This window comes from Monopterus albus, unplaced genomic scaffold, assembly GCF_001952655.1.
Source record: "Monopterus albus unplaced genomic scaffold, M_albus_1.0 scaffold354.1, whole genome shotgun sequence".
Classification (NCBI taxonomy): Eukaryota; Metazoa; Chordata; class Actinopteri; order Synbranchiformes; family Synbranchidae; genus Monopterus; species Monopterus albus.
In genome coordinates this window covers 548,534-562,346 of record NW_018128234.1, presented here as the reverse complement: position 1 = coordinate 562,346, position 13,813 = coordinate 548,534, and the positions used below count along the sequence as shown (strand labels likewise).

General features: G+C 41.2%; 2 protein-coding genes across 4 annotated transcripts in view; one reads left to right on the top strand and one right to left on the bottom strand.

The window, feature by feature from the left end:
- The window catches only part of LOC109974934 (double-stranded RNA-specific editase B2-like), a 23,688-nt gene extending 20,537 nt beyond the window's left edge, over positions 1-3,151 (top strand). Inside the window, exons 10-11 of the mRNA XM_020625402.1 lie at positions 369-550; positions 2,485-3,151. Of these exons, the coding sequence (XP_020481058.1) occupies positions 369-550; positions 2,485-2,649 (347 nt within the window). The 3' untranslated portion in view covers positions 2,650-3,151. The remainder of the gene's footprint in view (positions 1-368; positions 551-2,484) is intronic.
- A 1,837-nt stretch (positions 3,152-4,988) lies between these two features.
- The window catches only part of LOC109974935 (WD repeat-containing protein 37), a 22,003-nt gene continuing 13,178 nt past the window's right edge, over positions 4,989-13,813 (bottom strand). For 2 of the 3 annotated variants that reach the window (XM_020625404.1, XM_020625403.1), the window contains 9 exons: positions 12,786-12,921; positions 12,386-12,457; positions 11,998-12,042; positions 11,175-11,251; positions 10,846-11,086; positions 10,433-10,574; positions 9,825-9,959; positions 9,614-9,728; positions 4,989-8,981 (listed from right to left, as the gene is read on the bottom strand). In XM_020625404.1, coding sequence (XP_020481060.1) covers positions 8,847-8,981; positions 9,614-9,728; positions 9,825-9,959; positions 10,433-10,574; positions 10,846-11,086; positions 11,175-11,251; positions 11,998-12,042; positions 12,386-12,457; positions 12,786-12,921 — 1,098 coding nt within the window. In that variant the 3' untranslated portion in view covers positions 4,989-8,846. The remainder of the gene's footprint in view (positions 8,982-9,613; positions 9,729-9,824; positions 9,960-10,432; positions 10,575-10,845; positions 11,087-11,174; positions 11,252-11,997; positions 12,043-12,385; positions 12,458-12,785; positions 12,922-13,813) is intronic. The other variant, XM_020625406.1, reaches the window with a different exon arrangement.

Below are 13,813 nucleotides of genomic sequence, written 5' to 3'. Positions count from 1 at the left end.
TGTGTGTATATTAATCCATAATAAATAATCAGCTAGATATATATATATATATATATATAAATACATGTTGGGGTCACTTAAATACTTTTTTCTGTACTTTGAGTCAAAGTCTGACCCTGCCAAATGCAGACTGGATTACATCATGGTGAACTACAGTATATTTCTTGAGGTGGTGCTAGATAAAGCATCGGGATTTAATCCTGGGGGGTGGTCTGAACCACATTTCATGGGAATCCACCCAGTAGTTGCTAATAAATGTCATAACAAAACTATTTTTGACAAAACCTTGTGTCAGGCTTTGTGAGAGCATGCATAGCATTAATGGTCTGTTCCAAACATCACCTGTGGTTTCCTGTCGGTCTACACAGGTCTGAGCAGCAGTGAAGTTCGGCCAGCAGGCAAGGCCCCAAATGTGAGCGTGAACTGGAGCTGTGGGGACGGAGGCTTGGAGGAGATCAGCGCCTCCACAGGACGGAGGAAGGAATCAGGAACTCAATCACGGCTCTGCAGGCGCTCCCTGTTCGCTCGCTGGCAGAGGCTGCAGCAGCAGGTGGGTCAGAGACACTCAGAGAGGGAATGACACTGAAACCGGTACAGCTTCGTGTCAGGAGCAAGGGGATGCTTCTCTGCTTTTGTGTGGAAAACTGAGATCAGGTCTATTATCTGTTTGATCAATTAGTCACTATAAAGTGCAAAATAAATTAAAGGCAGTCAAACTTTGTTTTTACCAGTTCACTGTGCTGTGTCCACATTTGAGACTTTTGTGGAAAAGTTTGCTTTTTAACTGAATCATAGAAGTTTGCAATCTTTAAAAAAAAAACATGGTGAAGTCAACTGAAAACCTCAGTTGACTTATTCATAATCTCATGTAAAAGTTGAGACAGGGGATGAGATCTGCTGGCTAATTCATTAGCACGCAGAAGCAGTCCATCTTAAAAACAGCACATTGTCTGCTACATTATTATAATTTTCTGAAGAGCAGGTTTCAATTTGCACTGTGAAATTAAAATATGCATGGAGAGAATTGCGCCAGACCAAATGACTTTGGTTTAAAATTTGATGGTGGCAGACAGAGTCACAGTTATTTACAGAAACAACTGGAATGATTGTCAGAGAAGCTGCTCTCAGTACCACATGGAAGAGGAGGCATAGAGCATTTTGAAAAGAGGTTCCAACGCAGGGAGACAAAACACAGCTGCAGAGACTAATGGAGGGACAGTGGTTTAGACAGCGATACTGTATTTTAAAGACTATGATTGATCAAAATGATTTGATCAAGCGGAACAAGGCAGAAAGACAACAAATTAGAGACAAAGCCCAAAACAGACGGAGAGAAAAAAAGAACTCAGAGCTTCTTAATGTGAAAAACAGATGTAATTTTACGGAGACGGCTTTGTTTAAATCTTTGCTTTGGATTTACCACTCACAGCTGTGAGATATGGGAAAATAGTACAAATTTGGGTAAAATGAGGCGACATTGGTACAAGTGAACAAGATTGGCCCAATTGGCTGAAACATGTCAAATCAAGCACAAATCAACCATATTAAAATACCGGGCAGGAAGGGAGGAACCTAATGCATAGGGAGGGAAAGTTCAACAGTCTGATAAACAAACTAAAAGGCTTGCAAAATCGTAGTCTACATCTAAAAACTCATGAGTTGACTGTTGACTAATGACACTTTGGCTTTAGATGGGTGATAGATTTTAGTCTTTTAAGTCTTATCTGAGACTTATCATAGTCTTCTAGTGTTAGACCAGCATAAGAGCACAGAAAATGTTTCCACTTTCAGCAGGTGAATGTGAAAACAGCCTTCTGTTGTCAAAGCTCTGCACATACTGTACATCATTCTGCAAAGGGAAATTCCCACATTAGTCAAAGAACAATAAGTAAAATACATTTTTGAGTGAGGGATTTTAACTTTTAGACATACCGAGTTAGCCAGCAATTTTCACTTCACTCTGCAGTCAGAAGAGTTTTAATCGCCCTTTCTCATTACTGACACTCTGACATGCTAAACACAGGTGTGGCCAATGACATTATCTATGGTTTACATGGGTCAGTTCCAGGTCCCTGCTGCTGGACTACTAGCATGCCTTTCTGGGAAACTTGTATGAAGCAGAACCATCTTTAATGCCATTAGTTACACCTGGACTTTTCCTGCATTAAGAAGTCAAAATGTCTCTTGTGTGAAATATCCATTTTGATGGAAGAGGTGGTGAGGTGTGGAGGCTGAACGGTACAACAGATGATTGACAAGTGTTATTTTTAGCTGATAACAAGATGAATTCTCCTAAACACAAAAAGACGAGTGCTCCACTCACCAGACTGTCACTGGATTTTGTCTTGACATTTTAAATAGTAAGAAACAGTTTGTGTTACAACATTGCAAGATATGTCCCTAATTCAGTTTATTTGTACATTTGTGCCTATTAAACTGACTGCAAATCATGTTTCCACCTTTCTTTCCCATTTGAATGGTCAGATATCAGGTGCAGAAGCTACAACAAGGACTTATTCTGGTTCCAAGATGGCTGCTGGGCACTACCAGAGGGCGATGCAGCAGTTTACCAGTGCTCTGCAGGGTGGTGGTCTGGGAATGTGGCTCAGAAAACCTCCAGAGCTGAGTTACTTCGACATCACTGTGTGAAACATTGTGTTGAGTATGGAGGGTTAGAGTGAACTTTGTGTTTTGCTTTGTGAGTTTGTGGATGAGGCACAAGAAATGTGATACTAGTAGACATAGTCAGGAATTTCATCTTTGTTTATCTTATATGAAAAATGATTAACTATGTTGGCCCAGTTAGACACAGCATAGTAAATAATTCATTATGGAAATCATCAGCAGACACATAGGTAAATCAGATTTAGGCAACAGTTGGAATAGACTTCTTATTGTTTATTAGCTCATGTAGCCTAAAGGCTGCTAACATCACTACTGGAAGCTAATGCTAGTTTATCTGGCTAGCTTTAACCTTAGAGGATGTAGTGAGACTTAAAACAAGCTTCACTCCTAACCTCTCCTTTCTCCTTCAATTCCATCCTCTTTCCTAAAGCTACAACTAAACTATGGATGTCTGGGTTCAACAGACTGTAAAAAATGCAGGTTGCTAATATTACAGTACCAAAACGAACAGGTTAACTTTAGATGCTAACACATTCAGAAGGAAGAACACCACATCTGAATCCAGTCTGAGTCCTCTGGCTGCTTTTAACCCTCTCCATGTCAAACAGCCAAACCCATGTTAACCCTGGTTGTTGCTCTTTCTTTGTCCCACTCTCTCTGTGCAAAAGACGCCACTTCTTCACTCTGGCAGCCGCTGGTTCAGACTTTCAGCCGCCCAGAGCTCCTCCATGGCTGACATGACTACTGGGGGGCTGGAAAAACCCTTCTTCTAACTTTGGCTAGGTGGCAGACGGGGCTGATTTACAGACCCGTACAACACAGGATGGAGAAGCTGGAACAACAACAGGAGGGCTGTAGGCGGCAGAGGGTCGGGGTGGATGTGTGCGTGTGGTGGTGGTGGGGTAGCTGAGAGACACCACGTCCTGTCCCACTGTCAGTGTGTAAAATAGTGCAGCTTTAATAACCACATTGCTGTAACTACCTAGCTAGCTAGTTGGCTCACTGGAATAACATTCAAGGTGTTCAATAATTTTATCTAAGCAATATACAGTGTTTGAGTAAAATTTTACTCTGTAATAATATTTAACTATCAAAAAAGAACTGCACAGTTAGAATTGGATGTGTAGATGTGTAATGACCACCAAAAACATGGCGAAATGGCTTTAAACATCTTTAAGCATCCAAATTAAATCTAAAAATATACACCAGTTCAACCAGTTAAAAGCATACACTGGATCTCGTTTTACTTGTTGACAAATCCCTGCAAACACAAGAATAGCTTAAATATACCACTTTATAACAATTCTGGATCATGCTGTATGGTCCTAGGTCAGTCTAATAAAGGGGAGGTTTTCTACTTCATTTCTTTTTGCAAACATGGCATCAATTCTGCATAGTCCCAAAGAAAACAGACACTGGAAGTGTGAATTAAGGGTCAAAGGTTGTGTTTGCTGCTCAAAACACTACACATTAGATATGTGAAGATAATTCTGTTGGAAAGTTTTATCTCTTGTGTTCAAGTTTGTATTTACATACATGTGAGGACCCTCACGGACATAATGCCAAGCCCCTAACTCTGAAACCAAAACTTAACTTTACCTTTTAAGGACTAGCTTTTTGGAGCCGAGTCCCCACAGTGTAACTGTTACTAGATGTATGTCCTCACTCACCTGAAGACTGCAAAGCAAAAGCTGCATTATTATTATTAGGATCCTCTTCTGGATTTGTTTACTACTGAACTGAAAATCACATGTTCATTTTATTCTTACCTGGATTTTTATTGTTTTGCTCTCTTTAAGAAAAGAGTAGGTAAAGTACTCTCATTCCAGTCGTGTATAAGTACACATCTCACCTGTTTAAATATGTTAATTTAAATCATTTTAAGTGTTTCACCTTGCATTTTGAACTGAGAAGTGTCAGAGAATATGGAACCCAGGAGTGTTAATGCACACCGCCACCTAGAGGGAGACTGTGTGTATTACAACACGTGGAGTCCAGATTTTACTGAAGACAAATGAGTTTACAGTTTGTTGTTGTTTTTCTCCCTTATTGGTTATCCTCATACTAGTGTTGAATGCTATGTAAACCTTTACTATTAGGTATGCAGAATGTGTGTAGTCTATACTGGTCTTGACTATTTTTATCACAGCGAATAAATTAACCTATTTGTGTTAGTTATTGCATTTGTTTATCCTGAATAATAATATCCTGTGGATTACGTATGTAAGAACAGCATTTCACACCTTAAAAAACATTTCCAAAAATATCTACAAGTCAAAAAATGATGTGTTCTACTAAAAAAAAAAAAAAAAAAAAAAAAAAAAATATCAAAGACTACAACAAAATGAGTCAAGAAAATGTTCCAACAGCACAAATGGTTTATTTTGATTACACAAGCAGATGCTTGTTTCTCAGTGCACAGCTATGATCCACAAAACGGTGGTCGAGTCAGTCCAACAGGTTTACATCTTTATTTATTTTTTTTTAATTGCAAATGGAACTGTCATGTTTGTTGTTCTACATCAACCACTTCCATCACACACAACACCGCTAACACCGAGGAGCCACAATTTTACAAGGCTTCAAAATGGCAGGTGTACGATGACCAGTGCTGATGTGATCTGGCTTTCTTGTGATTGACAGTGAAAATGTTAAAAGCTGGTGAATTATGAAAATGGAACAGTGGCTCAGTGTTGATAGAAAAGGCAGCTGACTGCACTGAAACTTTCTTAAACTGTCTGCAAAGTACTGGTTAAAGTGGAGTTCAAACATTCATGCACACAAAACCTTGTATCATTTAAATCCGAGGTCACTGCTTTTGCAGAATGGCGTCTACTCCATTTCTGCTTAAATGGTTCCAAAAACTGAATCTCAAGTGTTTGTTTTAGATAACACAGTACTTTTAAATTGTCATTTTGATGTTTTATGGGGAATTAAAATTTCTAATCTGGACAGCTGCGCCAAGAAATGACATTACATTTACCATCCCCTTTATAAAAAAGGCAATCAACTTCGATTTATGTGAATGTAAAACTTTTACAAATGACCTGACATCAATCGTGAAGCAGTTAAATGGATTTACACAAATTAAAAACAAAAGCAGGATTACATGTCAAGTAATGAGGGATAGAACCACTGCAGATGAAATACACTACACAGCCAAACCAGCTACATTCTTTCATATATTACAATTTATATGATATAAATGTCATGGTGCAAAGTTAGAAGATTAACACTTTGCCACTGCCTTTTGACAAGTACTGTAATCACTTTAGTTTGTTGAAAACCTTCATGGATTTGGTGTCGTTACACCTGCTAAAATCAAAACTCTCAACATGGTGTTTTTCTGTTATTAGAAATCCATTTCTTGCAAAAGGCAGCTGTTACATGTTAGCAAACACCTACAAACTGAGGGTTTCCACCAAAAGTGGTTTTACCCTCTGACAGAAGAAACATTTGTCATGCTGATGTACATGATTTAATGACTCTAAAGCTAGACCTACAAAGATTCGGAAGTGAACTGTGGTTGTGCACGGCGTTACCGCTCAAACTAACCAGGCCAGTCAAAGCACACGCCAAGTACAGCAAAGTACAACTTGTTTTAGACACTGATTTATATCACCATACAGACACACACACGCTTTGTTCTGGTAATGTAGTGAAAGCATCTCAAACACACACACACACACACACACACACACCATTACAGTGTATGGGACAAGCCATTCATTTAAATGCAGCTTTGGTGGAGTGTTGTAGCGACAGTGAGGAAGCAGAGCGGCTGACAGCAAACACATCACAACAGTGTTTCAACACTAATGACTAAAGGGCATTGTTATAAACCAGAACAGAAATTTTTTTTACAGTCATGTTGCATCAGTTCCAGCAGATCAAAGTTGATCTACATTAATTTGTTGATGCCAATGTTTTGGTGACTGAAATCAAATTTCATGACATAACATGTTGACTGACACAGTGTGTGTGTTCCAGAAATACAGTAAGGAAAGTGGCTGATCAGACCATGTGGGAGAAACTACTACTGGGATCAGTGTAGGATGAGTTTAAGGTCAATAAAACCAAAGCAAAACAGACCTGAAACACTCAAACCTCCACCCAGGAGACAAAACTGACACATGAGACAAGGAGTTCTGGTTTATAAGCCCAGTGTTGCTACTCTAAAGAGAAACCACTGCCCTGGGTAGAAGCCACGCTCAGCAGAGCACGAGCTTCGCCTGCACATCCACAGTGGAGTGAAACACTGACCAGCACACAGGAATTTCAGTCAGTTCTCCTGAGACAGGACAGTGACACTGAGTCTCGTGGTCCTGGATGGTTCCAGACAGAACCAAACAGTTCAGTCACACAGGCATTTATAAAATTTGGTATAGGAAGAGCACTGCCAGGCTAGAAACTACACTGCTGCAACATCAATTATTAAAACAAGTGTTATTTAAATATCGGTGTGCAGATGAGCAAAGTTTGGAGCACCTATTTAACTTTATTGCTTTTTAAATTAGCCACCTAGTATTGGAAACAAGTCCAGATGAACTTTTTAATGCTTTTCGAGTCTGTCGAAATACAATGGTCTGAAAAGCCGAGAGAATCTAAATATTTTTGTGGTATCAAAAAAAGAAAAAAGGGATAAATATATTTTTAAAAGTCCATTAAAATGTAATCAATAATCATAAATTACAGCTTATTTATACCAAAGCCACTGGGTCACCTGGCAGGCATAATTTTTTTAGTTACTAATAAAATGTTTCCTCCATCAGTTCTTCCATTTTAAACAACCTTCTCATAACACATTCATCAAACGCCTGTGTGACCGAAGGCTCAGGTTCAGTCTGAGTGACACGTAGTGGGACAGTCATGCCTGAAAACGGTTGAGCTGCACAAGCGTATCCTCAGTGGGGAGCAACCTGCCATGTTCTCACGCTTCACAGGTCAACAGGAGAGTTGGTTTTATCTCTGTTAACAGCCGCTTTGATACAGTACAGGATAATGAAATCCTTTTTAGGGGTATGTGCCAAACAATGTGGTTTTCCACTCTGACGGTGTTGACTATGTACAGGAGCCGCAAAAGCTTTTTCTCTAATACAGCAATGAAAAGAACAATTGTAACAGCTATTGTTTTTTTTAAGGTGCACTCTTTGCTTTCACAGAGACTCCTGAACACTGAGCAGAACTGAGCAACAAAGTGTCTTTCCAAAATGTGATCGTTTGTCATCTGACAAGAAACATCTGCTCTGAAGTGAATGAAACCCTACTTTATGAGCCTAAATTTGTTTTAATTTAGTCAAGCATTTTTAAATTATGTATATTAGAGATACTTGGCTGTAAATTTCAGGTGGCAAACTAAACATTTTGGAATCAAACACAGGAGGAAAAATCCACTGAAATACTGGTAAAAAAAAAAAAGAAAAAAAAAAAAGTACTGTCTGTGTGGTCAGGCGATTTCCAAAACTGGAAAAGGTCTGATGAATTTAGCATCAGTTCCTCAGAATGAAACAGCGGGAACTTCTTCCTGTTTGCATCAGTGTTTTGCAGTCCTACTTAGAGATCCCGAGGGACAGGAGCTAAATACAAGACTAAGGTTTGGTTTGGACCAAGAGCAGTCACAGAAATCAGGAAAGTTGTAACAGATTAACATCTGCAAAGCACTGAACACCAAAATCTAATGGTATAAAACTAGTGGATTTTTCCTTTAAAGCATCAGACTGCTGTTCCTGTTGCAGGTTAGTGGGACAGATTAGGTTTGCTGTATTAAATCAGCATCAAGCATACACATATGTGCAGCACTTCACTTCTTTAACTGTTCAGCTGCAGCAAAATGCTTTTTAGTTTACAATAGAAACAACCTCCTGCTGTTACGTCTGAGCTTTTTACATCAGTGGTACACAGGGTTTTTTTTTTTTCAATGATGAGAAATGGTTGCCATGCAAAAACACACACAAATGTGTTCTGAATATATTGGCGGTGATGTAGAGTGTGACAGATGCATTAGACAGCGAGCACGAGTTCAGACGGCTGTTAAAAGTCAGTCATTTTATCCTTCACTGAGTCATTCAAACTACGTCAGTTACAAGTTTTCACAGACAAAAAGGATGAAAGTAAACTTTTTGCAGCCGCCTTTTAAGCCCACAGGTGACGAGTATTTGATACTCCAAACACAAACTCTAGGTGGCCTATCACTGTCAGGTTACAGGAGGAGGAGGTGGAGGTCATTTCTCCTGCAGCGGAGGGGGGGGGTTGTGGTTTTCCCAGCCGATGGCCTGCCGGTCGAAGCCGCAGGTGAACAGGTTGCAGGAGGTGTTGTCCTCACACCAGGTGGAGCAGCAGACCATGCGTCGGTGACCCTGCACCACGACAGACAACACAGCCGCTGTTAAAAACAGGACGCATGACAAACAACACTGTAAAGTACAGATGAAATACAGCGTCTCAATTTATGACTAATTGTTGCAAATACAAGTTGTTGCAAAACAAAATATTTGCTTTATTATTCATTTTTTCTCTTTATTTTGCCATCATCAGCTGATCACTGTTCTGGTGATCTGACTGATGAAAAGTCCTACTGTGACTCTCCAGAGCCAAAGGTGGCGTCTTCACGTGTCTCGTTGTGTCCATCCAACAGACCCACAGAGACTTGGCTGATTCTCATGTCTGACAAAGAAAAGCATCAGCTCCTCACATTGTGTTTTGTTTCTGAGCAAATTAGTTCAAATAACAGTTAACTTTAGCTGAATTTTGACAGCGCTGCTTGGCGTCTCTGCGTCACTGAATGGCTCCATGAGTACGACACAGTGGGTTGGACACAGTGAAGGGATCTGGTTTGGAAGGAGGAGGTTTCCTCCCTCCGACAGAGGAGACCTGACACTGCTCTGGAGACACGGCCCTGATGAGGCTCTGCTGGGCACCTGGTGATGGTCTGGCCTCTCAGCTGTCACCCACCTGTACATTTCATCAGTCTGTTCTTGCACTGACTGACCTGTCTGTTGCTTCGTGGAAGTCGTGCCAGTCGTACCCCGGACATGTCGAACAACCGGACTTGCCGATTGTCATGAGGAAGAGCGATGATTTTCTGGTTCACTGACACACTGATCCTGAAAAGCAGGAACGGCACAGGACATTAGTTTACATCTGCATCACACACTTCAGTGCCTATCGCTCAACTATGTACAGGTGTGCCGCTCACAGACCTGTTGACAGCAGAGTCGGTTCGGATGGTTGCTATGGGCGACCTCATGTTCTTCAGGTCCCACACTTTGACAGTGCGATCGTCGCTCCCTGACACTACATTGTCCCCCACCGTGAACACCGCAGACGTCACCGTGCTACATAGGACGACAGGTTTGTTTCCATGGACTGAGCTGGAACAGCTAGTTAGTTTCCATTATGATGTTTTGTTTCTAACCAAATTAGTTTAAATCATTCAGATGTTAACTTTAGATGTTAACATTTTTTTGTACAGTAGACAAGTGCTTCAAGTTCCTCAGGTGTAGATGTTAGTCATAATGATGACCAATCACACTTTTGTTCTCTGTGTAATGTTGTACTGTTCATGTTTTTATCCACATACTCTGTGCTTGTATTCATTTACTTATGTCCTCTTATTGTTTCAGTTCAGTTCAGAGCCAGAGCTGATTAGACCTACTCTCCCAACAATGCTAGACAAAAAAAACTGAACAGGCAAAATGCATACATCAGAGCCTGAATGTACAAAACCGACATAAAGAACCTAAATAAAAACAAGTGGCAATGAAAGCAGGTGAGAGAAACCGTGTGTGTGTGTGTGTGTCCGACTGACTCTGTGTGTCCCTGGAACACGTTGACGGAGTGGATGGACGGGTCTCTGAAGTCCCACAGTCTGAAGGTGGTGTCTCTGGACGAAGTGACCACCAGACGCTGGGTGGGGTGTGTGCAGCAGTGGGTCAGCTCCTGGTCGTGGCCTGGACACACACATGCACAGATAAGCACAGAAACCTCTCCCTCACACACTTCTTTCCACCCCTTCCTGTTTATTTCAGTTACCTTTTGCTGCATCCGTACATGTTTGTCCTGACTGTGCTGTATTTATAACACACCATCTCCAAATAATCATCTTTCCATTACAGTTCATATCAAATGACACTAGCTGACAACATGCCCGGCTGTTTGACCAGACTCTGGCCAACATTTAATAACAAACACAGAATCAGAGTAACAGTCCCATCATCATACCTGTGAGTGAGTGGACCAGCTCCGAGGTCTCCACGTCATACAGGTTGGCAGCTCGATCCCAGGAGGCCGTCACCACCTGTTTGCCCCCCACCACCCAATCAGCAGCGATCACCACCCCCTGGTGGCTGCGCAGAGTCGTGATCGCCACACGAACAGAGGGACAGTCATTCGAACCCTCGACCTCGCCGTCGGCCTCGTCTTTATCCGAAAAGTCCACATCATCTTCGCAGGGTGTCTGCTGCTGTTACAGACACAACCCTGGACTAAACAACAACTCACTCGGCAGCAGAGTAACACACACAAACAGAATGTAGGGTGTCGATGCTTACGCTGATGTCAGCAACAGGCTGTGGAGTCGGCAGCTGCACCATGTATCTCCAGATGTGAGCTGTCTGGTCTCCAGAGGCTGAGGAGAAGAGAGAAGGGGCTGTTACATTCAACACAACCATTGTTACAGCATGGTAGTCAAAAACTATGTGGGTTAAGTACCGATGCGCCAGTGTGTGGCCAGTTGTACTTTGTTGTTAAAACTAACAGTAAAAAAGGGGGAAAACTAAATAAAACATAAAATTTTATTTTAAAAATGAGGAACACAGAAAAGGCTAAATAATTCTTCCTTGAGACAAAGTAAGGACACGTCACTCTCTCGTTTGCAGTAACAAGGCTGACTACAGTCTCTCAGAACAAACTACCTTTTACTACCTTCTTCTGTATATGTAAACTGTCTTCATCCTACTTTAGGTGGGTGAGGACAAAATGTTATATGAAACAGAACAGAAGACCCTCCCTGTACGACTCCTGACAGATCAGGAGCTAAATCCAGGCTCTGTGTTGTGCTACTGCTGGTTTAGATCTGCTAATGACCGTTTAGCGCTGGCCATTCCTGAGTCTTGATATATGCAGACAAGTTTACCACTACAACATAATTTGGACCTGTCTGCATCCCAAGACATATGCGGGGTCATGCAGGTTTGCTTTTACTTGAGTTACTGGATTCATATAAAACAAATATTCTGACTTTTCATATGACAGTTTTCTGTTTTTAGTCTTTCAGCTGTGGGAGCAGTGTAGTTAGAGACAAATGTTTAGTTAATTCTGAAAGTGGCTGCAGGCTTGTTTACATTTACATCTGTGAGGGTGATGAATCATTACCTGTTAGAGCCATCTGCTCAGTGGGGTGGAACTTGATGGAGTTGACTGTGGAGACAAAGACAGATGCATCTTGTCAGGATGGAACAGTCAGCTTTGCCTCTTGTTGTCACTTAGCCACTTTAACAGAAACAACTTTTAATTGGAAGGGAATTAAAACAATCTGACAGAAGGCCTTTCCTGATAGTGTACACACTGCATGTCACAGACTTATAATATTCAGTTAGCTTTCAATGCAAGTATGTCACTACATAAAATCTGAAACCAAATGAAACATCGTTTTAAATGTGTCAGACAACAACAGGAACAAAGGCTGTGTCATGTGAGAACAGTTCAGTGTGAGGGAATTTAAGTACTGTAAATTTACTGCACATTTACAGTATAACGTTACCTGATCCTTGATGGCCTGTATATTTGAGGAGGCACTTCCCAGTCTCAATGCTCCACAGCATCGCGGTGTGGTCTGTTGGGAGAATACAATGCAGTACAAAGTTTCTTAAGTTAAATCTAGTATGAAATGAACTGGCGACTCAGACATCAAATGAGACAGATATTTTTGATTTGACAATAATAAGGACTGTGAGAAAACAGAGACAACAACACCACTGGCATAAATTCCAATAAGAGACACATCATCCTCCCACAGACGTAACAAATAAGAGATTTAGATGATACTGGTCGGAGCCAGAAAACAAAAACAAAAAAATGTGAAGACAGAGGAAAAGGACTAAATGGGATGGACAGTGTATTGGACACAAAAGATATTGGAGGAGAAAGAGTGAATGAGATACCTGCAGATGCGGTACCCAGCACCATGGGTTGTGTCCTGGTGACACCAAGGTCCCAAATGCCATCTCTGTGGCCGACATACTCCCGGACCAGCTGACACACCGCTCTGGATGTAGTCGCTTTGAAACTGGATACAATCTGACATCGACACCAAACTCAGGTTAACACAGAACAGTGGCGACTCCCAGCTGTGTCCCTGACAGGGTTCCTACACATTTTATTGCTCAGACTGGCCTCCTCGTCTTTTTCTTGTGTGGGTATGAAGGCTGACTAGCAGGTGAGTCATGTGACATGCTTCAACATTCCCACACATAGTACAACCCAACAGTGGTCGCCACTAGAGATGAATAAGGTCTCTTTTTTTAAATTATGACCTTTCTGAGTCACATCAGTACCTTTAAATGCTACATGCAAATGGAAATCCATCAAATCAAACTGAACAGTTTTAAGGCAACCCTCGTTTTACTTTTGTAATAGCTGACTCACCTTACCTCTAATATAATAAAATATGAAGCTTTTAACATTGTGCCACACTTCTTATTTCCTGAATATTTTAAGGCCAGGAAACGATCCAATGTAAATGTTCCAGGCTTTTCCAGAGCTGTGTAGGAACCCTGGTCTGACATGGGGAGGAAGAAGGTCAGCAGGACTGAGGATCACTGAGGAGGTGCTCAGCAGGGTCCATGTAGTATGCCAGGGCAAAGAAGCTTTGGCTGACAACAGCATTATTCATATCAGTTCTGGGTTCAAGAGGTTTTACCAAACTATCCTTACTGGCATCTGTTTTAAGCTGTCTGAGCACACGACAGCCGGAGCTGTCACAAACGCCACCAACCTGATGCTGCAAATGCTTTCAAACAATGAGCAGTCAACCCAGATCTGATATACAGTGGGTACGGAAAGTATTCAGACCCCCTTAAATTTTTCACTCTTTGTTATATTGCAGCCATATGCTAAAATCATTTAAGTTCATTTTTTTCCTCATTAATGTACACACAGCACCCCATATTGACAGAAAAACACAGAATTT